This window comes from Bos mutus, chromosome 16, assembly GCF_027580195.1.
Source record: "Bos mutus isolate GX-2022 chromosome 16, NWIPB_WYAK_1.1, whole genome shotgun sequence".
Taxonomy (NCBI): domain Eukaryota; kingdom Metazoa; phylum Chordata; class Mammalia; order Artiodactyla; family Bovidae; genus Bos; species Bos mutus.
In genome coordinates this window covers 18,875,036-18,902,793 of record NC_091632.1, presented here as the reverse complement: position 1 = coordinate 18,902,793, position 27,758 = coordinate 18,875,036, and the positions used below count along the sequence as shown (strand labels likewise).

Genomic DNA, 27,758 nt, shown 5'->3' with positions numbered 1-27,758 from the left:
CAGCTTTTCTGACTGCAGGGTTCAATCACATGGTAAGAAATGCAGCATTCTAAACAATTAAAATGTTCATTTTAAATATAGTGACCTCAGGTTTTGAAAGAGGAAATGTTATTGCTTTTTATTGCCTCCATATTCATAGATGTTGATGAGTGTAAAGATGGGACCCATCAGTGCAGATATAACCAGATATGTGAGAATACAAGAGGCAGCTATCGTTGTGTGTGTCCAAGAGGGTACCGGTCTCAAGGACTTGGAAGACCCTGTTTGGGTAAGTTAACAGAAACTCTTATCAAGTTAATAAAACTGTTAATACAATTAACCACCCCTACCTACCAACTTGATTAGGGCCACTGTATATTCAAATGCTTTCTTACTACATTTAGAAGAGTAAGTTGGTTTAAGTAATCCATTACACAGTTGGAATTACTTCTTAGAGACTTCATATTGAGTTCAACTTACACTGACTTTCAAGTGGTAATAATAACTACTTACAGAATGCTTACTATAAACTACACATATCAAAGTGAGGTGTGGTATAATTACCATGACAACTTAATTATGAAGATTATCCCATTGATTGTCTCGCTATGCACATGATATGTTTGTATAGATACATTTTATTTGAATGTGAAGTATAATTGTATGTACTATGAAGGTTTAGTTATGAGGGATTAAAATGTGAACACATTTTAAGTGAATTGGTAATTAGCACTTTATCTACCATATATTTAGCACATGCTATATACCATTCCCAGTGCTAAGAATCTCATTTAATTCTTCCAATTGCCTATTTGTTTCCATCTTAGTTATAATGGAGTGTAAAGTAAGGCAGGTAGATAGAAAGTATCTTCAAGAAGGTAACCATATGCTTTTTTAAAATTAACACATTTATAATCAAGAAACTGACCTATAAAATATTCTACCTCAGAATATTTACATTTACATGCAGCAAAAAACTTGTGTTGAGCTTTTAATTACTGGTTTCTGGTTTGCATGCTATTATACTTTTTAAATTAGATGCCTTGGTTATCTATTTAAGAGACAACCTGTCCTTATGGCCAGAAAGAGACAAGCCTGTCCTGTCTTTATAGTGAATTCTTCCATAAAAATTTAGTACTGTCTTTATGTAGTTCCTAGCATAGTACTTTGTGCACAGCAAATGTTTATAGTAGTATCATTATTATGAACTCTTTTAAAATAAATACTATTTAATAGAAATGCATGTAATTTTAGTCTTCTATTTAGGTATTATAATTTATATATAATTTAACATTTTGATAAGTTATTACAGTGACCTAGCAGAATGAAATATGTTCAGCTGTTCACTTGTTTGACTTGAAGCTGAGTGTCAGCAATTGGGCTGGGGGATAAATTTGTAAAGAAGGTAGGGCCATTGCCTTAAAGAGATTAAAAATGCTAATTTTAACTTTTGCCTACTGAAATAATTATTAAAGCAAAATTTACTACTTTATTCTAGTTGTTTTCTTTCATGGCACTTTGGTAATGAATTAAAGAATTTGGTTTTGATCTCTGGTATTTATTCACTTTATAAGAAGTGTTGTGAGTACATACTCTGTGTTGATCTAGGAAAGAAGGATAGCTTTCATTTTTGAACTTTGTGAGTTTCTTAGGAAGAATGATTTTGTGTCATTTCCTTCTTTTTAATTTTTGTTAAGAAAATGTGCTAAGCATGATTATTCATGAGTAATTATTGATTCAAAAAAAAAAAGGAAAATAAAACTGACTGTAGTTGTACCAATATTCCTGCATCTGAAATTTGTAATTATATGAAAGATTAGAAGCACTAAGTGATCAAAAATATAATTAAACTCTAACTAGAGATATGATTGCATTCTTCACCAACGAAAGTAAGATCTATATTAGCTTTGAACTCTCGTTTTTCTGGGTTCAAGACCACATTTTCCATTGTAATCCTACTTGTTTCTACTGTAAAGCAGTGTTCAGGGAGAATCATAGAATCTCTCTATATAGTTATATCTTAATGATGAAAGCTTTTTCAAAAGTTTACAGCAGTTGAAAAATTACTATATTCCCAGCTTTGGAAGGTAACATAATGTTTTCAGTTTGTTTCACAGACTGATTCTTTATTTCTGTGTTTTCTGTGTGTATATGTGTGTATGTTGTGTTTTTTTTTTCTTTTTTTTGTATCATGGCACACGAGCAGATATTAATGAATGTGAACAAGTGCCTAAGCCTTGTGCATATCAGTGCTTCAACACCCCTGGCAGCTTCAAGTGTATCTGTCCACCAGGACAACATTTGTTAGGGGACGGGAAATCTTGCGCTGGACTGGAGAGGCTGCCAAATTATGGCAATCAATACAGTAGCTATAACCTTGCACGCTTCTCCCCCATGAGAAACAACTATCAACCTCAACAGCATTACAGACAGTACTCACATCTCTACAGCTCCTACTCAGAGTATAGGAACAGCAGAACGTCTCTCTCCAGGACTAGAAGGACTATTAGGAAAACTTGCCCCGAAGGCTCTGAGGCGAGCCTTGACACATGTGTAGGTAAATGTCAGCCATATTCCATTTCCTTTCTGTGGGTTCTCTTATGGACCAAAGTCTGAGCATACGTACAGCACCCGTGAGAGTCTGGGTGCAGTGAACTACACCTGATTTCAGATATGGGATGACTCAAAGCTTCAAGACATTTACTCTGGCACCTACACCCATAGCCAGTTTTCTCAAATGAGTAATGTATTTACATGTGTACATTCTGATCATTTCCTGTTTTATGTTGGCAATTTCTCTTTTTTTTATTGACCCTGAAAGTGTTACTAAATTTCATGCTATATAGAAGCAAAGTGCAGTGGCATTCAGAATATGGCTTTTTAAAGAAAGAGAATATGCATATTACCACCGTAATACAGTACTAGCAGATTATGGTTTTGTCCGACGGATGCTAAAGCAGTGGGTTTAAAGGGAAACGCTCTGCCACTGTGTCAACTGCTTGCTCTGTATGAACATACAACACTGCCCTGACTGTAGTCCCACACTCCCCATGGAGCTTCTCTGATTTATTTTGTATATATGTGAGTCACTGAAAAGATAATGTAAGTCAGGACAAAACTTTTTTCCATTGTTCTAAATTGTGTGCTTTCAGTACCTTTAAATTTACAAGTCTGTAACTTAATTTGTTTACAAAAGTGAAGTGTAATTTCCAGCTCCAGAATGAAGACCCTGTCTTCAGTTAAACTGCAAACAATTCCATCTGTTGTTCAAATAATTCAATTTTCTGTGAGTATCCACAGTTTGCATGTCATGGAACTATACACTGAGAGGAATTAGCAAGCACAAATGAGCCCTGCAGTTTGGTCAAAGAAATGAGAAAACAAGAAAGAAAGGGAGCGGGGAGGCAAGAGGGGAAAGAATGAAATTCTGTTTAAATTTAAAGACCCCTATGCCAACCTCATGGTATTGCATTTTTCTTAGGTATTCTATGCTTCATTTATTCTCTCCCAAATGTGCTCTCTGTTAAACATTTTTTTTAAGTACTTAAAGAATACCATCTGACTTCAATTTTTGTCATTTCTCTTCCTGCCCTTCTCCAAGTCCTGTTCCTGCATCGTAGTCTTTGACATGTGTCCTCTGTCACTGTTAGGTGGACTCAGCTTCTCACATCATCTCCCCTCTACTGGACCTTCAAACTCTCGAGATCCTTACACTTTCAAGCCTTTATCCTTTAGCCCCAAATGTTCCCAGAACTTTTCTATCTGCTGTCTTGAAGTACCTAAAGCTTAATATGATGTATATGGAATTTTCTACCTGTGATCATCTTCCCTGAATTGTGGACAGTGCTCGTTTCTTTTACTTATTGAATGTGAAACATTCATACATTCATTAACAACTCTCAACATTTTTCCATATATGGTCAAATACTACTTAATTATTAATACTAAGCCTGTGGACTCTACTGTTCTCGGCAGGATATCAAACATTGCTCTCAGCCTGCTTCAAACTGTTCTTATTGGGTTTTTTTTTTTCCCATTGGTAATTTTTTATGCCCACAATTTTGACCTATTTACTAGTGAAACTTTTTACTTTCCATAGAATTAACATCTAACATTTCGTTTTTCTAAGTTTCTTCCAAATAGTCATTCCCACTGAGAAGTTTTCATATCCTATTAACATCCCACTGTCTGCCTTTGTTTCAGACAACTCTTTTCTTCTACACCAAAAATCTTTGCTTATGCTTTCATAAATGAGGGAAACAATATTCCCCACACCATACACCATCTAGTTGATTTCTAAATCATCTGAAGGTCCAAGTCATTTTAAGAAAGTGTCCTTGATTGATAACCATGTCTCCTTTTCTCTACCACAATCTATGCCCTGTAATTTCATCAGTAAAGTCTTATGAATGTTTTGTCTCTGTGTTTATATTACACTAACATATTTATGTGAATTACATTCCCAAAACAATCTACTGTGTAAGGCAGTTACTACTTCAGAGTGAGGACCCGTCTTGGAGAATCTAAAGTTAAGTTCTATAACTAGTTAATTACTGGATATTTAAGTTTTATTGGGGACCACTGAATAGGCTTAGAAATATTTCTTAAAATACAGTGAATATTTTATGGTGTTTGTACTAATAAAGAAATTCACACTATGACTGCAGACAGCTTTGGAATTATGTAACAAGCAACTTGCAGTAAACACGAAATGTCTTTCTTTAATTAACCATCTGGGATAGACAGATTACAAAAGATTCAGATTAACACCATGGCATTTTGTTAGACTTGGGCTAAAATTTAGCTTTTTAAGGAATTTATTCCAAAGCTTATTAGGGAAAATGAATGAAACATTGCTTCTGAACATGGAAATCACACTTAGGGCCACTTTAAACTACATGGAGTTCAACATGATTTACATTTCTGTTGTCATTTTTGTTAAAGCAGATTATAAAGGGAAAATGTTAAAATAACTCAAGTGCAGCCCTGAATGCTTTGGGTAACTAAAATGGGGCAAAAACAATGACAAATATTTGATGAGTATTTGTCATTAACAGCTTGAATCATTGCAGTTATAATCTGAGCATCTGCAGAATGAACAGGTTCTTTTTTGCTCTGAGTCATCTCCAAGTTTTCACTTTCTCTTCCCTTCACTTCCAGCCCACAGCCCTACTGCCCCCATTTCATACCATCTTCTCCTCTTTCTTCTAACACTGGTTGGCAGATTTTACTATTAGGCAAAACACAGTTGGGACAGTAAATCTAGGCCTCTCAAATCCCATCCCTGATTCGGAAAGCAAATAGCAATTAATTTTAAACTGTCTTTCTATCTGTCCTTTTTATTACTGTTTTCTTAATTTTGTTTAGTGATAGCAGGTAGATTAGCTCTTTATAGTTCATAAAATGTTCATATCTTATTATATTTGCACCTTCCAACAAACCTGTGAGAAGTAAGGAGATTGTGTCTATGACTCCTCTTGGCAGAAGAATCAACTGAGATCTTGAGAAGTTAAGTGGCTGGGCCAAAGTAACATAGCAACTATGTATATGCAGTTGTCATTAGTGAAATACTTTATAATTGTATAAGCTGGATAAATATTCCTATGGCAAAGACAAAACCACCTCCACTAAATGATATCTGCATATGGGAAAGTTACACATGGCTGTTGGAGAGGCAACTACAGTTTAAATAAAATAGAAAAGAATATTTCTTTTTCCAGTTAATCTCATTAGAAACTTTATCTTTTAGGTAAATTCTACTGTTCTGTCAAGAGTTTAGCACTTTAGTAGTTTGGGATCTTGCACAGTTCTGTTTCATCTGTTGTTCTAATCTTAATTAAGTAACATTGAAATTGGCTAGGTTGGGGTTTCAGTTCAAATACATTTATACACAAAAGAGGTGTTCATATTTTATAATATAGGACAGCTTATATTGGACTCCATTAAAAACAGATCCTTATATGAAACCACTTTGAGCCTTTTTAAATAAGTATAAAATCACTAAGTTGTCTACTGTATGTCAAAAGCTTGTTTATAGTTGATTCTGTCACAGTTTCTGCCTTTGTTTTTTGTACTTACATATTCTGCTTTCTTTCTGCACAGATATTAATGAATGTGAAAATACAGACACCTGCCAGCATGAGTGTAAAAATACCTTTGGGAGCTATCAGTGTATCTGTCCACCTGGCTATCAGCTCATGCTCAATGGAAAGACATGTCAAGGTGAGAAAACTTTGGGACATTTAGTGCTGCAACTTAACTTAAAACCAATATAGATAGCACAGTGTGAGAAATGTCTTTTTTTTGAATAATTATTCTTCTAGTTGATTCCTTTCCCTTCACATTCCCATGGGTCAGACTTATCTTTAATCATTGCTTTTGCAAGTAGGAAAAGCAGAAGGCGGCAATTAAGCAAAGGAAAATTTGAGAAACATTTTTGGTATGATCTTAGAAGAAGGCACACAGGAATGCCTAAATCAGTTCATATCATATATATTTAAAACTAAAAGGAACTAGATCTCTTCAGACATGTTTTACAATCCAGCTAAGAAGAAAGGAGAAATGGGATGAATGCTCAGTAAATGTACTTCAGTGTTAGGCATTATTTTATACTTTGTTTTAGTGATCAGTGGGTGATTAACTCATTCATTTTTTGAATGGAATGATGAATACCAATCATTTTCTAGAAATTCTGGATGCAGTAGGTTAAAACAGGTGAATAATATACACTATTTCCTTTATGATCTTAGAGTCTAGTGGATACAGACATGCAAACAAGTGCTTAATCAACATACAAAATTCTATTACTAGGTGTTACAGCAGAGTTCTAGACAATATGTAGTGATGGCAGAAAGAAAAAAATAATCAATCTCAATTGTACCCTCTTCACACAAAAATGCAAAAGGAGCATTGTATTTTGATAAAATGTAGTATGTTGCAATGTATACTTAGAGAAAAAATGTATGAATTTACATAAATCGTCAAAATCTAAGAAACTAATTCTATGGACAAAAAAAAAAAAACCTAAGAATATTATATAGGTCTTTAAAAGCTCTGAATTTTATTCATCTCTGTCTTGTATGAAAGACTTTCCTTTACAAAACATTTGCTAGGATGCAGCTCATGGAAATGTGTTCTGGAAGCAAGAACAGGACGGACAGTAGCTTCACCTGGGTTACTATGAGCCTCCCCACTCTTACTTACCCCATTCACCCAATATACTCCCTCAGAGCCCCCACTGATCATGTGAATGCAATAATAAACTCTGCTCCAGTCATCCTTCACCAAACATTTATGAAAAGCTTGCCCTAGGAAGAACATTTTACTAAGTTTTGAAATACTGGAATAACGTATCTACATTATAGTTTTCCATTTTTCTGAAACAACTGTTAGCTCATTTTAATCAGCAGTATAGCTTTGTCAAGAACAATGATTCGGACCCATTCTAGAGATGATAAAACCAATTCTCAGAGTGATTATGTGAGTCTCAGTGTCCTATAACCATCAAGAACAAGGGCAGGACTGGATCACAGATTTCATGATGTTTAGAATGGTCCTTAGTTTCTCCTGTGATGCTGTGAACACCAGTGATTGTAGTGTGGCAGCAGAGAGATGTAAGAGTGCTTACATTGTCCATAGCTTACAACTTTCTCCAGCTCTTCACCCCATGAATCCTTCTGAAGGGAGGCAGTGTACAACACTACCATTACTCTCTCTAGAGGTGCACCAGGTACCAAGGAAGGAAGGGGATAGATACTGAAGCATTTGGAATAACCTAGTGGACTGCAAACTCCTTAGCCAGATTTTTAAGGGTTATATTATGTCATATTCTCATTAGAGGATTTTTTTCTCCTTTAAATTATGCCAGTATGTTTTTTTAGTTGCCCTTTTCACTCATTCAGTTCAAAACATTTTTCCACTTTCACTTGTGCTCCAGAGTGGAAAATAATGTGCACAAATCAGAAACAGGCATCATCTAAAATGTCTGCAATTTAAGCAAGTTACATATTTTTGTGATTTTATAAAAGGACATGAGAGAAAACAATTACAACCTTTAAAGAAGTCTCCACTCTCTTGGAGTCTTTTATGGCTTTAGAAAGTGTCTGAGGCATTTATGAGGAACAAAAGACTATGTTTCATTCCCAGATGAATTTTTGAAGCTTTATACATTAGTGTTAGAGATATCAATAATAAAAGGGATATTAAAGTGAACTTGACATTGAACATTGACAGAAACTAGTCAAAAGTAGAAGTCATCAGATTGCATAATGAAAACCAAAAACATGACCAAGTATAGTTTTCCCCAAAACCAGAGAGGAGAAACTGAAAATTTTGTATGCTAATGTTAAACCCCACTAATCTAATGCCAATCCCAGAAAAGAGCAATGCCAAAAATGTTCAAACTACTGCACAATTGCACTCATTTCACATGCTAGCAAGGTAATGCTAAAAATCCTTCAAGCTAGGTAAGGCTTCAATAGTACATGAACTGAGAACTTCCAGATATACAAACTGGATTTAGAAAAGGCAGAGAAACCAGAGATCAAACTGCCAATATCTGTTGGATCATAGAAAAAGCAAGAGAATTCCAGGAAAAAAAATCTACTACTGTTTCACTGACTATGCTAAAGCCTTTGACTGTGTGGATCTTGGCAAACTATGGAAAATTCTTAAAGAGGTGGGAATACCAGACCACCTTACCTGCCTGAGAAACCTGTATGCAGGTCAAGAAGCAACAGTTAGAACTGGACATGGAACAATGGACTGGTTACAAATTGGGAAAGGATTATGTCAAGGCTGAATATTATCACACTGCTTATTACTTATATGCAGAGTACATCATGTGAAATGCCAGTCTGGTTGAATCACAGGCTAGAATCAAGATTGTCAGGAGAAATATCAGTAAGCTTAGATAAGCAGATGATGCCACCCTTATGGCAGAAAGTGAAGAGGAGCTAAAGAGAGCCTCTTGATGAAGATGAAAAAGGAGAGTGAAAGTGGGCTCTCAAAGTGTTAACTCAAACAATCAAAATCTTTTTATTTATTTATTTATTTATTTTATTTGGAGGCTAATTACAATATTGTATTGGTTCTGCCATACATCAACATGAATCTGCCACGGGCATACACGTGTTCCCCATCCTAAACGCCCCTCCCACCTCTGTCCCCGTACCATCCCTCCGGGTCATCCCAGTGCACCAGCCCCAAGCATCCTGTATCAATCAAAATCTTAAGATCATGGCATCCGGTCCCATCACTTCATGGCAAATAGATGGGGAAACAAAGGAAACAGTGATAGATTTTATTTTCTCAGGCTCCAAAATCACTGTGGACAATGACTGCAGCCATGAAATTAAAAGACACTTGCTCCTTGGAAAAAAAGCTATGACAACCTAGAAAGAGTGTTAAAAATCAGATATCACTTTGTTAACAAAGGCCCACATAGTCAAAGCTATGGTTTTTCCAGTAGTCGTGTAGGGATGTGAGAGTTGGACCATAAGAAGGCTAAGTGCTGAAGAATTGATGCTTTTGAACTGTGGTGTTGGAGAAGACTCTTGAGAGTCCCGTAGACTTCAAGGAGATCCAACCAGTCAATCCTACAGGAAATCAGTCCTGAATATTCTTTGGAAGAACTGAGCCAACTCATTGGAAAAGACCCTGATGCTGGGAAAGACTGAAGGCAGGAGGAGAAGGCAACAACAGAGGATGAGACGGTTGGATGGCATCACAAACTCAATGAACATAAATTTGAGCAAGCTTCAGGATATGGTGGAGGACAGGGAAATCATGGGGTTGCAAAGAGTGGAACACAACTGAGTGACTGAACAACAATCTAATTCTAAAAGTGTAAAAATACTCTATGTTGGCATTGCCTTCAAAATGAATTATCTATCCAAGTTTTTAAGAAGCAATTCATGTCTATTGAGAATCTGAATTACTTTATATTCTCTATAAGTCAAATGTTTATTCTGAATTACTTTTTTTAATGTAGCCAGAAGCATTTGGTTAAATGCATTCATATATTCTAAAGCTGTTCCTGTGAAAGTTTTTCAACTGATCTTGGTATAATTTTCTTGTAGCAATAATATTTGTTATGAAAAGCCTATACTTTAATTTTTGATCACAATAATTTTTAAATAATATTTTGTAATTTTATATATTATATACAATTATTTAAATTAATCTTATGATATGTTATATAATTATATAATATCTTACAAAAACCAGATATTACCACACTGTCAGGTAACAAAAGATAGCCTGATTGCTCCACCTTTTCTGGCTACTTTTTGTTATGACTAGTGACTAAAATGAGTGAACAAAGTGAGCAGATTGAATGCCTTAAAGATACTTACTCCGGAAGAGATAGTGATAGAAGACAAGGGTTACCTTCTTAGAAGCTCAAATACTTTTTGAAAGCTCTTCTATGGGAAGTGTATATTATTATGGAGCTAGGGACAAACACTTTGTATATTAGATTCTGACATTTGATATATTCATATTCAGCCAATGGAAATATGTGATGAGGTAGCTGTTCTTCCTGTGTATAAATGTGTATCTAGATTCTGGCCTCCAAGCCACCATTGTCATAGGCCCTAACAGTCCACTGGCCCCGTGTTTCTGTATGAGTTCACTATAAAAATTAAAGCTAAAATGAAATTTGGAATATGGATGGGAGGGGAATGGGATTTTTTTATGATAGCAAAGATACATTTCTTTCACATTTTCCTAAAGGGCTTTTCACTTCATTCTGAGACAATTTCATTTTGTCAAGGAGATGGAACACTTCCAACAGATAAAAATCATAATTGGAAGTTGGTTTGCAGAGTCAAAAGGCAAGATTTAAGATTTAACTGAAATAAAACATGATTCTGTTTCATTCCTGGAGGAAAACTAATTCTATTGTAAAAGGAGTAATAGAAAGCACATTATGTCATTATCAAGTCCCAGCTCTACCCACCAGAGGGCAGACACCAGAAGCAAAAAAACTACAATCCAGCAGCCTACAGAACCAAGTCCAGAAATGCAGATCAGAACCTGCCCTAGAACCACCTGGTCCCTGGCCCTTTGGTGACAAAAGGGGAGTGTACTGCTGGGACACAGAGGACATCCCCCACGGAGGCCACTTCTCCAAGGTCAAGAAACATAACTAACCTTCCACATACATAAAAACAGAAATCTATACAAAGACTTCCCTGGTGGTACTGTGGATAGGAATCCACCTACCAAGGCAGGGAACACGGGTTTGGTCCCTGGTCCAGAAAGATTCTGCACACCATGGAGCAGCTAAGCCCATGTGCCACAACTACGGAAGGGAGCCTGCAGATTCTAGGGCCCACGAGCCGCAACTGCTGAACTCACGTGCTGCAGCTCCTGAAGCCCATGTGCCTAGAGCCTGTGCTCTGCAATAAGAGAAGCCACCACGACGAGAAGCCCTATGCACCAAGCTAGAGAGTGGCCCCCACTCTCTGCAACTTGAGAAAGCCTGCACACACCAATGAAGACCCAGGGCAACCAAAGATATTTTTAAAAATAAAAAAGAAAGAAAAATCCCGGTGAAAGGAGATAACAGAGGATTATGTTCTAGACAAAGAACAAGATAAACCCCCAGAACAACTAAGTGACATGGAGATAGGCAATCTACCTGAGAAAGAGCTCAGAGTAATGATTGTAAAGATGATCCAAAAATTCAGGTAAAGAATGGATGCACAGTGCAAAAACCTGTAAGAAATTTTTAGCAAAGAGTTAGAAAATACAAAGAACAGCCAAAAAGTTGAAGAATACAATAACTGAAGTGAAAACACCCTAGAAGGAATCAATAGCTGAATAAATGAGGCAGAAGGGATAGGTGAGCTGGAAGACAGAATGGTGGAAGTCAGTACAGCATAACAGAATAAAGAAAAAAATGAGAAGAAATGAGGGCAGTTTGAGAGACCTCTGAGACAATGTCAGATGCACCAACATTTGCATTATAGAGGTCCCAGAAGGAGAAAAGGGAGAGAAAGGGCCTGAGACAATATTTGAAGAGATAATAACTGAAAACTTTCCTAATGTGCAAAAGGAGACAGTAACCCAAGCCCAGGAAGTGCAAAAACTACCATTGAGGATCAACTCAAGGAGGCATGCCCACACACATTGTAATCAAACTGACAGAAAATATGAAAAGGAACAAATAACATATAAGGGACCCCCATAAGGCTATTGTCTGATTTTTCAGCTGAAACTCTGGCTAGAGGAGAGTAGCACATTATATTTGAAGTGATGAAAGTGAAAAACCTACATGCAAGATTACTTTACCCAGCAAGACTCATTCACGTTTTGACAGAGAAATCTAAAGCTTTACAGACAAGCAAAAGCCAAAGGAACTCATTACCACTAAACCAGCTTTACAAAAAAATGCTAAAGGAATTGCTCTAGACAGAAAAGAAAAGTCTACAACTAGAAACAAGCAAATTAGGAAATGGGAAAGCTCATTGGTAAAGGCAAACCTACCCAAAAGGTAGGAAATCATCCACATTCAAATATGATATTGAAACCAGTAATCATGAGAGGAGGAGAGTAAAACTTCAGGATACTTGAAGTGCATTTGAAATTAAGAAATCAGCAACTTAAAACAATTGTATGTATACCTAGACTGCTGTATCAAAACTTCAAGGCAACTGCAAATCAACTCTGTAATAAGTATATACAAAAAAGAAAAAGAAATCCAAACACTGAACATAGCCATCAAATCACAAGAGAACAAAAGAGGGGAAAAAATGACCTTCAAAGGCAAACCCAAAAGAATGAACAAAATGGCAATAAGAACATACATAGATAACCATCTTAAATGTAAATGGATTAAATGCTTGAGCCAAAAGACATAGATACAAATGAATGAACGGGTGCAAAAACAAGACCCATATATATGCTGCTGAAAAGAGACCCATTTCAGATCTAGAAGCCATGAAGACAAAGTAAGGGAATGGTTTAAGAGATTCCATGTATATAGAAATCAAAAGAAAGCTGGAGTAGCAACAGTTGTATCAGACAAAATAGACTTTAAAATAAACACTTTACAAGAAACAAAGAACTATACTACGTAATGATCAAGGAATCAATCCAAGAAGAAGAGAGAGCAATTGTAAATATACATGCACCCATAGGATACACAATTGGACACATAGGAACACAATGCAAGAAATCATCCACATTTAAATATGATATTGAAACCAGTAATCATGAGAGAAGGAGATTAAAAATTCAGGATACTTGAAGTGCATTTGAAATTAAGAAATCAGCAACTTAAAACAATTGTGTGTATACCTAGACTGCTATATCAAAATCTCATATTCAAGGCCGTTAATAGACATAAAAGGAGAAATTATCAGTAACACAATACTAGGGGAGGACTTTTAACACACCCCAGTTACCTCAATGGACAGATGATCCAGGCAGAAAATCAATAAGAAAACATAGGCCCTAAAAGACACATTAGTCCAGATGAACTTAATTGGTATATATAGAGCCTTCCATACAAAAGCAGCAGGATACAGATTCTTTGCAAGTGCACATGGGACATTCTCCAGGATTGACATGCGGTACTTATACAAGTACAATCAAAGTATGTCCTTGGCCACAAAGCAAGCCTCAATAAATTGAAATCTTATCAAGCATCTTTTCTGACCACAGCACTATGAAATTAGACATCAACTACAAGAAAAAACTGCAAAAAACAGAAACACATGGAGGCTTAACATTGTGCTACTAAGTAACAAATGGATCACTGAAGAAATCAAAGAGGAAATCGAAAAAATACCTAGAGATAAATGAAAACAGAAACATGATGATCCAAAACATGGAACACAGCAAAGGCAGTTCTAAGAAAAAAGTTAACAGCTATACAAGCTTACGTCAGGAAACAAGAAAAATCTGAAACTACCTAACTTTACACCTAAAGCAACTAGAGAAAGAACAAAACAAAACCCAAAGTTAATTAAAAGGAAAGAAAGCATAAAGATCAGATCAGAAATAAATGAATTACAGAGGAAGAAAACAATAGTAAAGATCAGTGAAACTAAAAGGTGGTTCTTCAGAAAAGAATATATGTATGTATGTGTATAACTGAATCACTTTGCTATACACCTGAACTAAGAGAACACTGCAAGTCAACTATACAGTAAAATTTTTAAAAATAAAAATGTCAAAATATTAAAAGCAATAAATAAAAATAAAAGCTGATTCTTTGTAAAGATAAACAAAATTGATAAACCTTTAGCCAGACTCATCCAGAAAAACATGGAGAGAGGCCAAATCAATAAAATCATAAATGAGAAAGAAGTTACAGTCAACACCACAGAAATAAAAAGGCCCATACTAAAAGCAACTATTTGTCAATAAAATCGACAACCTACAAGAAATATGCAAATTCTTAGAAAGGTACAATCTCCCAAGAGTGAAAAATGAAGAAAAAGAGAACATGAACAGACCAATTTTAAATACTAAAATTGAATCTGTGATTTTAAAAACTCCCCCAAAAGATACCATATCAGATGACTTAACAGGCAAATTCTATAAAGCTTTAATAGACTAGTTAACACCTAAATCTTCTGAAACTATTCCAGAAACTTGCAGAGGAAGGAATACTTTCAAACTCATTCAATGAGGCCGCTGTCACTCCAAAACCAAAGATACCACAAAAAAGAAAAAATACATACAAATGTCACTGATTAATATATATGCAAAAATATTAAACAAATTACTAGCAAACTGAATCCAACATTACATTAAAAGGATCATACACTATGATTAAAATTCCAGGGATGCAAGATTTTTCAGTATCTACAAATCAGTGTGATACACCACAGTGACAAATTGAATTAAAAACTATATGATCATCACAATAGATGCAGAAACAGCTTTTGATAAAATTCAGTTCAGGTCAGTTCACTCAGTCATGTCCGACTCTTTGCGACTCCATGAACTGCAGCACGCCAGGCCTCCCTGTCCATCACCAACTCCCGGAGTTCACCCAAACTCATGTCCATTGAGTCACTGATGCCATCTAACCATCTCATCCTCTGTTGTCCCCTTCTCCTCCTGCCTTCAGTCTTTACCAACATCAGGGTCTTTTCAAATGAGTCAGCTCTTCGCATAAGGTGGCCAAAATATTGGAGTTTCAGCTTCACCTTCAGTCCTTCCAATGAATATTCAGGACTGATCTCCTTCAGAATGGACTGGTTGGATCTCCTTGCAGTCCAAGGGACTCTCAAGAGTCTTCTCCAACACCACAGTTCAAAAGCATCAATTCTTCGGTGCTCAGCCTTCTTCACAGTCCAACTCTCACATCCATACATGACCACTGGAAAAACCATAGCCTTGACTAGATGGACCTTTGTTGGCAAAGTAATGTCTCTGCTCTTGAATATGCTGTCTAGGTTGGTCATAACTTTCCTTCCAAGGAGTAAGCGTCTTTTAATTTCATGGCTGCAATCACCATCTGCAGTGATTTTGGAACCCAAAAAAATAAAGTCAGCCACTGTTTCCCCATCTATTTGCCGTGAAGTGATGGGACCGGATGCCATGATCTTCGTTTTCTGAATGTTGAGCTTTAAGCCAACTTTTTCACCCTCCGCTTTCACTTTCATCAAGAGGCTCTTTAGTTCCTCTTCACTTTCTGCCATTAGGGTGGTGTCATCTGCATATCTGAGGTTATTGATATTTCTCCTGGCAATCTTGATTCCAGCCTGTGCTTCCTCCAGCCCAGCGTTTCTCATGATGTACTCTGCACATAAGTTAAATAAGCAGGGTGACAACATATAGCCTTGACATACTCCTTTTCCTATTTGGAACCCGTCTGTTGTTCCATTTCCAGATCTACCTGTTGCTTCCTGACCTGCATACAAGTTTCTCAAGAGGCAGGTCAGGTGGTCTGGTATTACCATCTCTTTCAGAATTTTCCACAGTTTATTGTGATAAAATTCAATACCCATTTATGATATAAAGTTCTCCATAAAGTGGACATAGGGGGAACTTACCTCAACATCATAAAGCCATATATGACAAGCCCTATTCACAGCTAACATACTACTCAATGGTGAAAAGTTGAAAATATTTCCTCTAAGTTCAGAAACAAGGCCAAGGATGAAGGATATCCACTTGGCACTTTTATTCAACAGAATTATGGAAGTCCTAGACATGTTAGAGAAGAAAGAGAAATGAAAGGAATCCAAATTGGAAAAGGACTAATAAAACTATCACTGTTTGCTGATAACATAATACTATACCTGCTGCTGCTGCTGCTAAGTCACTTCAGTCGTGTCCGACTCTGTGTGACCCCATAGACGGAAGCCGACCAGGCTCCCCTGTCCCTGGGATTCTCCAGGCAAGAACACTGGAGTGGGTTGCTATTTCCTTCTCCAGTGCATGGAAGTGAAAAGTGAAAGTGAAGTCGTTCAGTCATGTCCGACTCTTCTCGACCCCGTGGACTGCAGCCTACCAGGCTCCTCCGCCCATGGGATTTTCCAGGCAAGAGTACTGGAGTGGGTTGCCATTGCCTTCTCCGAATACTATACCTAGAAAATCCTAAAAACGCTACCATAAGATTACTAGAGCTCAATAATTTCAGTACAATTGCTGGACATAGTTAATACACTGAAATACTTTCTTTTTCTATACACTAACAGTTACCATTGCATCAAAAGAATAAAATACCTTGGAATAAACCTACCTAAGGAGGCAAAAGACCTGTATTCTAAAAACTATGAGATGCTGATGAAAGAAATCAAAGATAACACAAACAGAAGGAAAGATATACAATATTCTTGGATTATAACAATCAATATTGTCAAAATGAGCATACTATCCAAGACAATCTACATGTTCAATGCAATTGCTGTTGAATTACCAATGGCATTTTTCACAGAATAAGAAATTTTAAAATTTGTATGGAAGCACAAAAGACCTCAAACAGCCAAAGAAATCTTGAGAAAGTGAAACAGAGCTGGAGGAAACAGGCTCCTTGACTTCAGACTATACTCAAAGCTATAGTCATCAAAATAATGTGGTACTGGCACAAAAACAGAAATATTGATCAATGGAACAGGAGAGAAAGCTCAGAAACAAACCAACACACCTATGGTCAGTTAATCTACAACAAAGGAGGCAAAAGCGTACAATAGCAAAAATACAGTTTCTTCAATAAGTGGTGCTGGGAAAACTGAACAAACACATGTAAAAGAGTGAAATTAGAACATTCTCTAACACCATAAAAATAAACTCAAAATGGATTATAACTTAAATGTAAAACCAGATATCATAAAACTTTTTGGGGAAAACATAGGCAGGATACATAAATAGCAGCAATATCTTTTTGGATCCATCTCCTGAGTAATGAAAATAAAATTTAAATTAAAAAGAAAAATTTTAAATGAGATCTAAATAAACTTAAAAACTTTTGCACAGCAAAGGAAACCATAAACAAAATGTAAAAGACCATCTACAGAATGGAAGAAAATATTTTCAAATGATGTGACTGACAGTGGATTAATCTCCAAAATATATAAACAGCTCGTTTTCCTAAAAATGGGCAGAAGATCTAAATAAACATTTCTGCAAAGAAGATATACAGGTGGCCAACAGGCACATGAAAAGATGCTCAGTATCATTAATGATTAGAAAAATGCAAATCAAAACTACAATGAGTTATCATTTCACACCACCCAGAATGGCCATTATCCAAGAGTCTACAAATAATAAATGCTGGGGAGGGTGTGGAGAAGCAGCAGCTGTCCTGCACTGTTGGTGGGAATGTAAACTGTTACAGCCACTATGGAGAACAACATGGAGGCTCCTTGAAAAGCTAAAAGTAGAGCTATCCTGCTTTTTTAGCTCCTGCAGCTTTATTTCTGGGCATATATCTAGAGAAAACCATAATTTGAAAATACACATTCACCCCAATGTTCATAGCAGTACTGTTTACAACAGCCAAGACATGGAAGCAACCTAAATGTCTATTGACAGATGAATGGATAAAGATGTGGCATATATATACAATGAAATATTAGTCATAAAAAGAATAAAAAAGGATAAAATAATGTCATTCACAGCAACATGCATGGATCTAGAGATTACCATGCTAAGAGAAGTCAGAGAAAGATGAAGTAACATGTGATATCACTTATATGTGGAATCTAAAAAAGATACAAATGAACTTTCATACAAAACAGAAATAGACCCACAGACATAGAAAAGCAACTTATGATTAGCAGAGGGAAAAGGGAGTTGGAGGGAGGGATAAACTGAGAAATTAGGACTGACATATACATACTACTATATATAAAATTGATAACCAACAAGGATCTACTGTATAGCACAGGGAACTATACATAATATTTTGTAATAAACTAAAAAAAAATAATCTGAAAAAGTATATATGTATATATGTATAATTGAATCACTTTGCTGTACATTGGATTAACAGCATTATAAATCAACTATACTTCAATAAGAAAAAGGTTTTTTAATTTGAATGGAAATTAATTCCCTGAAATAGTTGCCTGCTGTCATAACTGCTGGGAGTTTTCATGTACTACCAGGGGAATACAGATACCACAGTTTGAAACTATTGCTATAAAATATGATTCTTAACTTTGGGGCCTCAACATCCCTTAAATTATGTTGAACTCTATAGGCCCTCTTATCCAGAAAAGTCAGTCAATCTGAGTCTTGCTTCATCTCTCTTGCTAACTCGCACACACATACCTACATACTCAATGTACAGAAATGGTTTCATTTGCGGATCCCCTAATGCTTAAATATGGACCTCAAGTTTAAAATCATGGCTTAGAAACACTCATTTTCAGGGAACTCAAAAAACGTTTCTTTTGGCTTTATCTTGATGCTTTTTAATTTTAATGATTTAAATGTGGTTTTTTTTTTTTTTTTTAACAATTTTGTGTAGAAAACAAAGAGCATTGCATTTGCATGTTTCCCCAATATCCTAGGGAGAGTACCCTACCTATAACAACTGAGGATGGATTCTACATAGTTCAGATTCAATCAAACTTGAATTATGGTTCTTGGGTCATCTATTTGATCCTGTTTTTTCCCTTTATTCTGTAAGTCTCCACAAGTCTTCCTTGAATGTATAACTTCTTTAAATTTCTACTACCCATCCTCCCACCCAGTAATTTGACCCTACAAAATATTAGGGAAAGATCAAGGATCATTCATGTTTAAAAGAGATTTTTCACTCCAAGAAAGGTTCACATGTGTCTTTTAAATTTTTAGCTTGTTTTTAGTGAATTTAAAGAATTATTGGCTTTACAAAACTCAAATGCATTCTATTTCCCAAGTATAAAAAAAAATTTTTTTCTTTGTAGCTTCCCTTCTACTTTCATAGCCCTTATTTTTCAATGTCTTTTCACGTGATTTTTAAAAAACTTAACCTCAGAACAATCAGTCTGGAAACAGCACACCAAAAATCAAAATCCCCACTTGGTGGGTGAAAAAGCTTAGGTGCAGCTATGAACCAAGTTCATTCTTGGGGAGGAGAAAGCTAACCCTCAGTATTCCAGGCAAATATCCACAATGCCTGCCCTGATGGCCTCTTCTGACCTTATTTGCTAATGCTGTCTGTTTCTTGTGCTGTTGTAGATATTGATGAGTGTCTGGAACAGAATGTGCGCTGTGGGCCGAATCGCATGTGCTTCAACATGAGAGGAAGCTACCGTTGCATTGAGACACCCTGTCCACCTGACTACCAACGGGATCCTGTGTCAGGGTATGTCTTGCTTTCTCTTCCCAGGCATGCTTTTGAAAATCCTCCTTCCTCTCTCTCCTTGACCAACAAGCCCTGTCTGCAGTCATGTTTCTCACTCACAGGAAGTCAGTAATCCCTCAGGGGCTAGGGGTTTACTGTGTGTTCCTTCTTCAGAGAGTGGGCAAACAAACGAATTCATCCTGCAGCAGCGATTGCCAGCTTTGAGCTGCCAGGGTTTCCTGGAACAAGTCTGCTCAGTGTGTAATGCACCAGGCAACATCTAGAATCCCTCCTCAGCAGGGAGCATTTTATAGGGTGATAGAGCCGACCTATCTTTGAAATTGTCTTTTCTCTTGGTGTTGCCTCAGGGTTTTCAGGGCTCTCTGCTTTTAGAGCACTGGCTCTAAGAGGTACCACGGCTGTTAACAGTGATGAGTCATCATGACTCCATGGGAGTGTGGAGGAGACCAAGGATGAGTCAGTAGTCTGTCTGTTCATTCACATCTCATCTTGTTTACATATTCTGCTGTCTGAAACACTGTCTTTTCTGGTTTTGAATAAACTGCTTTGTTCTCTCCCTCCCCTTACAGAAACATTGCACTCCGTTTAGGTACCAAGTTGGTGGGGTGCTTGGAAAATGAGATAATGGCCATCGTGAATAGGCTCCACTAATAAGGAGGTAGTTCTGAAACCGAACTCTGGTTGGATCTCACTTTGTTTTCCTCTCAGTGGTGACTCCCATGTTACTGTAACATGGTCAAGTGTGCGCTGCCCAGGATTCATCCAAAACCTATTTGTAATCTGTCTGAGGGGAATAGGGAAGGGGAAGATAAAAATTACAGACTTATCAGACTTTTAAAAATGCTATGAGAATCTGTATCTTCAGAACATGGTCCTTTGTGCATTTTTTTGTTTTACTCTTTATTACCAGTGATTTGGGGCACACAAGTTCAAAGTCATGACGACTCAAACAACTGCTGTGGGCTCTGGAAAAAGAAAATATACTATTTTTAATCTAAAATGATGTGGAAAGCAAATACCGAAAAGAAAGTTGTTTTTTTTTTTGGAGTTGTAATTGACCTTTTATTTATTTTTAGAAAAATAAACCAATATCAATATATTCTATTTCTGCTTTCAAATAGTCTTAGGGTAGATGTTAACATTTTAAAGTCATTTGTAGTCCTCTCTTTAAGAAGTCCTTGTTTCCAATATATATGCAGATGTTTCTCTTTCCAAAACTGGCTTTTCACTTTAAAGATGTTCTGTGGTACTTTTTTCTGTGGTTCAAAAGCTTCTGATTTTAATGGAGCTGAGAGAAATATATGACTCTAGACCAGCACACTCTCATCGGCATCTGGCATCTGGTTTCAGTTAATAACACAGACCATGGGGTGAACCTTAGTATTTTGCAGTCAGACTGTCTCCTGCCTTTAATGCCCCCAAATTGTCATGGATCGTGATCACCTGCATCATGCCTTCTCCTGCTTCCAAGCCATGATAACTTTATATATTTCATGTGATTATTGTCCTTAGGTTCTGTCTCAAGAACTGTCCACCCAATGATTTGGAATGTGCCTTGAGTCCATATGCCTTGGAATACAAACTCGTCTCCCTCCCGTTTGGAATAGCTGCCAATCAAGATTTGATCCGGCTGGTTGCATACACTCAAGATGGAGTGATGCATCCCAGGACAACTTTCCTCATGATAGATGAGGAACAGACTGTTCCCTTTGCCTTAAGGGATGAAAACCTGAAAGGAGTGGTGTACACAATACGACCACTACAGGAACCAGAGACCTACCGCATGCGGGTTCGAGCCTTATCCTACGGTGCCAATGGGACCGTTGAGTATCAGACCACATTCATAGTTTATATAGCTGTGTCTGCCTATCCGTACTAAGCAGCTCTCCCAAGCGTAAATCCACATAAGTAAGCCACATTTACCATGGGAATTAAGTTCCCTGAACAGTTGCAATCTTTGCAACTTGAAAATGGTGCTGTGCTCTGTTTTGTGTGCCTTCCTTGGTACTGTTGAGGTATTTTCATGATCCCACCATGGTCATATCTTTTGGTAAGATCTAGAAAAGTCTTGTAGTATTTTATTTATTTATTACACTGGAGCAGTTCCTTTGCAAGGATTATTCTGAACATTTAACAGGACCCATCAGCAATGTTTTATAGTAACATAGTAGCTAAGATAATTTTGTAAAAAAGAAAAAAAATTCAAAGCCAAGTGAATTTCAGCATTTAACCATTTTGAGAATAATAAAGCTAGGTGCTGTGTGTTTTGATCAAAGCTTACTAAGTAACTTATGAAGATACTTTTTTAAGTATTAATACTTTATATTAATAATAGGACTTACATACTTATTTTCACTTTAAAAAGGAAAGATATACCATGCATTATAGAAGTATAGTACAGCTTCTAGAAAGCTTTTTAATACCAAATGATGTTTACCTTGATTGAGCATCCAAAATAAGAATATTATTTTCAGTAACTTTGTGGAACCAGCTGAACCAGTTATAATAATAGAAAAAATATATTTGTCCTCAGTGATTATGGCATGGGTCTTTGCTCTAACATTTTTGACATGGCTTTCCATTCAGTTAGCACCATAAATTTTACATTTTAGCATTCTTTAAATTTTCCTGTCAATTGGAAACAATTTTTTCAAACACCAATGGGACAGTTTTGTTTTTCCTGAAAACCTTGTATGTTCAAATTAGCATAATGTTAAACGTCAATACACTGTACATGGTGGTAACAGACTCTGGAAGCAATTGCCGAGATGTATTGAATTTTTATGAAGTGTACATATATTACCTTAGTGTGTATTTTCTTTATAATATCTTGATGGACTCTTTTATAAAGTTATTTTATAAAAAAAAAAATTGTTCCAGTAAAACCTGCCTAAATAAAATTTTCACATCCTTTTTAACTTTTTAAAAACCTAAATTTGATTTCTTGAACTCATAACAAGCATTAAAATTTATAGACATACATACACGTATGTGTCATACATATCATGATTTAATCATCATAACTCTTGAAGTAGTATTACTCACATTTTGTACGTCCACATCCTGGGGTTCAGATAACCTATGTAACTTCCTTAAGATAACACAGCTAATCAATGGCGAAAACGGCACACCTTCTACATCTCACAGTCCATTCAGTTCAGTCGCTCAGTCGTGTCCAACTCTTTGCGACTCCATGAACCGCAGCACGCCAGGCCTCCCTGTCCATCACCAACTCCCGGAGTCCACCCAAACCCATGTCCATCGAGTCAATGATGCCATCTAACCATCTCATCCTCTGTTGTCCCCTTCTCCTCCTGCCCTCAATCTTTCCCAGCATCAGGGGCTTCTCAAATGAGTCAGCTGTTCGCATCAGGTGGCCAAAGTACTGGAGTTTCAGCTTCAACATCAGTCCTTCCAATGAACACCCAGGACTGATTTCCTTCAGGATGGACTGGTTGGATCTCCTTGCAGTCCAAGGGACTCTCAAGAGTCTTCTCCAACACCACAGTTCAAAAGCATCAATTCTTCAGCACTCAGCTTTCTTTATAGTCCAACTCTCACATCCATACATGACCACTGGAAAAACCACAGCCTTGACTAGACAGACCTTTGTTGGCAAAGTAATGTCTCTGCTTTTGAATATGCTGTCTAGGTTGGTCATAACTTTCCTTCCAAGGAGTAAGCGTCTTTTAATTTCATGGCTGCAATCACCATCTACAGTGATTTTGGAGCACAGAAAAATAAAGTCAGCCACCGTTTCCACTGTTTGCCCATCTATTTGCCATGAGTGATGGGACTGGATGCCATGGTTTTAGTTTTCTGAATGTTGAGCTTTAAGCCAACTTTTTCACTCTCCACTTTCACTTTCATCAAGAGGCTCTTTAGTTCTTCTTCACTTTCTGCCATCTCATAGCTCCAAGTTAAATGATGTCCCCATTTCATGACAGTTTTCTTAAACAGTTATATTGCATCAAGTGATTGCATCTACCTATGATAGGTAATAAACTAGCAAAGGCCTAATCACAGCCTGTGATTGAAGGATTTTTACCTAGATCACATTATTCAAAGAAACCTAGAAAAATCATCTAGTCCACAGCCAGGCAGTCAGATAGGTAGTTATCTAAATCAGTGTTTGCCAAAGAAAATTCTACAGAACAATAGTCCAGTTAAGGTATTTTGAGTCAACTGAGTTCTAGTATCAAACAAGTTTGTGAAACACTATATAACATGTCCTCCTAAGTATTTACTATATATTAAGCAAATACTTAACTCAGCAGTGGCCACAGGACTAGAAAAGGTCAGTTTTTATTCCAACCTCAAAGAAGATCAATGCCAAAGAATGCTCAAACTACTGCACAATTGTACTCATCTCACATGCTAGCAAAGTAATGCTCAAACTTCTCCAAGCTAGGCTTCAACAGTACATGAACCGACAACTTCCCAATGTTCAAGCTGGATTTAGAAAAGGCAGAGGAACCAGAGATCAAATTGCCAACATCCACTGGATCACAGAAAAAGCAAGAAAATTTCAGAAAAACATGTCCTTCATTGACTATGCTCAAGGCTTTGACTGTGTGGATCACAGCAAACTATGGAAAAATCTTGAGAGATGGGAACATCAGACCACCTTATCTGACTCCTGAGAAACTTGTATGCAGGTCAAGAAGGAACAGTTAGAACTGGACATGGAACAATGGACTGATTCCACATATTGGGAAAGGAGTAAGTCAAGGCTGTAAAATGTCACCCTGCTGCTGCTGCTGCTAAGTTGCTTCAGTCGTGTCTGACTCTGTGCGACCCCAAAGATGATAGCCCACCAGGCTGTGATTCTCCAGGCAAGAATACTGGAGTGGGGTGCCATTTCCTTCTCCAATGCATGAAAGTGAAAAGTGAAAGTGAAGTCGCTCAATTGTGTCCGACCCTCAGTGACCACATGGACTGCAGCCTTCCAGGTTCCTCCGTCCTTGGGATTTTCCAGGCAAGAGTACTTGAGTGAGGTGCCATTGCCTTCTCCGTGTCACCCTGCTAATGGAACTTATATGCAGACTACATCCTGCGAAATGCCAGGCTGGATGAAGCACAAGCTGGAATCAAGACTGCCAGGAGAAATATAAATAACCTCAGATACACAGATGACACCACCCTAATGGGAGAAAGTGAAGAGGAACTGAAGAGCCTCTTGATGAAGGTGAAAGAGGAGAGTGAAGAGGCTGGCTTAAAACTCAACATTCAAAAAACTGAGATCATGGCATCTGGGCCTATCACTTCATAGCAAATAAATGGGGAAACAATGGAAACAGTGACAGACTTTATTTTCTTGGGCTCCAAAGTCACTGTAGATGGTGACTGCAGCCATAAAATTAAAAGATTCTTGCTTCTTGGAAAAAAAGCTATGACAAACCTGGACAGCATATTAAAAAGCAGAGACATTACTTTACCAACAAATGTCCATATAGCCAGAGCTACATGTTTCCAGTAGTCATGTATGGATGTGAGAGTTGGACCATAAAGAAGGCTGAGTGCCAAAGAATTGATGCTTTTGGAACTGTGGGGTTGGATTAAACTCTTGCGAGTTCCTTGGATTGCAAGGAAATCAAACCAGTCAATCCTAAAGGAGATCAGTCCTGAATATTCATTGGAAGGACTGATGCTGAAGCTCCAATACTTTGGCCACCTGATGCAAACAGCCAACTCATTGGAAAAGATCTTGATGCTGGGAAGGGTTGAAGGCAGGAGCAGAAGAGGATGACAGAGGATGAGACGGTTGGATGGCATCACCGACTCAATGGGTATGAGCTTGAGGAAGCTCTGGGAGATGGTGAAGGACAGGGAAACCTGGCGTGCTGCAGTCCATGGGGTCCAAAGAGTTGGACTCAACTGAGCAACTGAACAACAACAATGACATTAAGTTCAAATATCAAACAAGCTTGTGAAACACTACATAACATGTCCTTCCATTAAGTATTTACTATGATTACTGATACTTAAATAATCTACTTAAATAATCTTAGAAATTCAGTAGTAAACAAAATTTGCTCAAATTTTAACTGTTACCAAGATATTTAATCATAAACATTTTCCCCCAATATACTGTAACATATATATTGTGGTCTTCCCTGGTGGCTCAAAGAGTAAAGAATCCACCTCCAATGCAGAAGACCCAGGTTCAACCCCTGGATCAGGAAGATCCCCTGGAGAAGGCAATGGCAACCCACTCCAGTATGTTGCCTGGAGAATTCCATGGACAGAGGAGCCTAGTGGTCTACAGTTCACAGGGTTGCAAAGACTCAAACATAACTGATCAGTGAACACTTAATACAAGATATTTAATCACAAACATTTTCCTCCAAAGATTACAATATATCACTGGACTTTTGGAGAATACTGGTTTAATACAGTCAAGATATCTGCTCAATTCCTCAGTCCTTAGAAAGGACACTTTATAGCCTACTTTAGTAAACAATTCTAGCACATGATCCTGACCATCAAGCTTCTTCGTAAATTAAACCACATTGACTTCAACACCCTACTCACATCACTGGACAGATCATCCAGACAGAAGGTCAAGAAGGAAACACAGGCCTTTACATTATCGGATGGACTTAATTGACATTTATAGGACATTCCATCCAAAAGTAGCAGAATACATATTCTTTTCAAGTGCACATGTAACATTCTCCAGGATTGATCACCTGCTGAACAATGAAGCAAGCCTGAGCACATTTAAAATAAAAGCTTATCAGGGCTTCCCTGGTGGCTCAGACAGTAAAGAGTCTGCCTACAGTGTGAGAGACCCAGGTTCGATCTGACCACAATACTGTGAGATTAGACATCAACCACAAAAAAAAAAAAAAAACCTACAAAAAACATAAACACATGGAGGATAAACAATGTGCTACTGAACAAACAATAGATCACTGAAGACATCAAATAGAAAATAAAAAATATCTAGAGACAAATGAAAACAAAAAAAACATTGATCCAAAACCTGTGGCACAGGTAAAAGCAGTTTAAGAGGGAAGTTTATACCAATACCAGCTTACCTGAAGAAAGAAGAAAAGTCTCAAACAATCGAACCTTACACCAAAAGCAACTAGAAAAAGAGCAAACAAAATCCAAAGTTAGAAAGAAATCATAAATATCAGAGCAGAAATAAATAGAAACTAAGACAACAGTAGAAAAGATCAGTGAACCTAAAAATATTCTTTGAAAAGATAAAATTGATAAACCTTTAGCTATACTCATCAAGAAAAAAAAAGGGTCCAAATCAGTAAAATCAGAAATGAAAACAGAACGGACATCACAGAAATACAAAGGATAAGAGGCTACTCCAGGTAACTATATGCCAATAAAATGGACAACCTACAAGAAATAGACAAATTCTTAGAAAAGTACAACCTCCCAAGACTGAACCAGAAAGAAATAGAAAATTTGAACAGATCAGTTACAAGTATTGAAATTGAATCTGTGATTTAAAATTCCCAACAAACAAAAGTCCAGAACCAGAAGGCTTCACTAGTGAATTCTATCAAACATTTAGAGAAGACTTAACACCTATCCTTGTGAAGGTAGTCCCAAGAAATGCAGAGGAAAGAACACTTCCAAACTCTTTCTAGGGGCCACCATCACCCTGATACCATAGCCGGACAAAGGTACCACAAAAAAAGAAAAATTACAGGTCAACATCAAGATGAACACAGACACAAAAATCTTCAACATAATAGCAGCAAACCGAATCCAATAGCAGCAAAATTCATACACCATGAACAAGTGGGATTTATCCCAGGGATGCAAGGGTTTTAATATCCACAAATCAGTGTGTTATATCTCATTAATACATTGAATAAAAGCCATATGATCATCTCAATAGATGCAGAAAAAGTTCACAAAATTCAACATCCATTTATGATTAAAAAAAACTTTCCATAAAGTGGGCATATAGGGAACCTACTTCAACATGAAGGCCTTATATGACAAACCCACAGCTAACATCATATTCAATGCTGAAAAACTGAAA

The 27,758-nt window shown here is 37.0% G+C and overlaps 1 protein-coding gene across 3 annotated transcripts in view; it reads left to right on the top strand.

The window, feature by feature from the left end:
• The window catches only part of HMCN1 (hemicentin 1), a 538,357-nt gene extending 515,672 nt beyond the window's left edge, over positions 1 to 22,685 (top strand). The window contains exons 103-107 of one of the 3 annotated variants that reach the window (XM_070384782.1): positions 140 to 268; positions 2,186 to 2,536; positions 6,082 to 6,201; positions 19,615 to 19,741; positions 21,254 to 22,685. In XM_070384782.1, the coding sequence (XP_070240883.1) occupies positions 140 to 268; positions 2,186 to 2,536; positions 6,082 to 6,201; positions 19,615 to 19,741; positions 21,254 to 21,620 (1,094 nt within the window). In that variant the 3' untranslated portion in view covers positions 21,621 to 22,685. The remainder of the gene's footprint in view (positions 1 to 139; positions 269 to 2,185; positions 2,537 to 6,081; positions 6,202 to 19,614; positions 19,742 to 21,253) is intronic. The other 2 variants (XM_070384784.1, XM_070384783.1) reach the window with 2 other exon arrangements.
• The last annotated feature ends 5,073 nt before the right edge of the window (positions 22,686 to 27,758 follow it).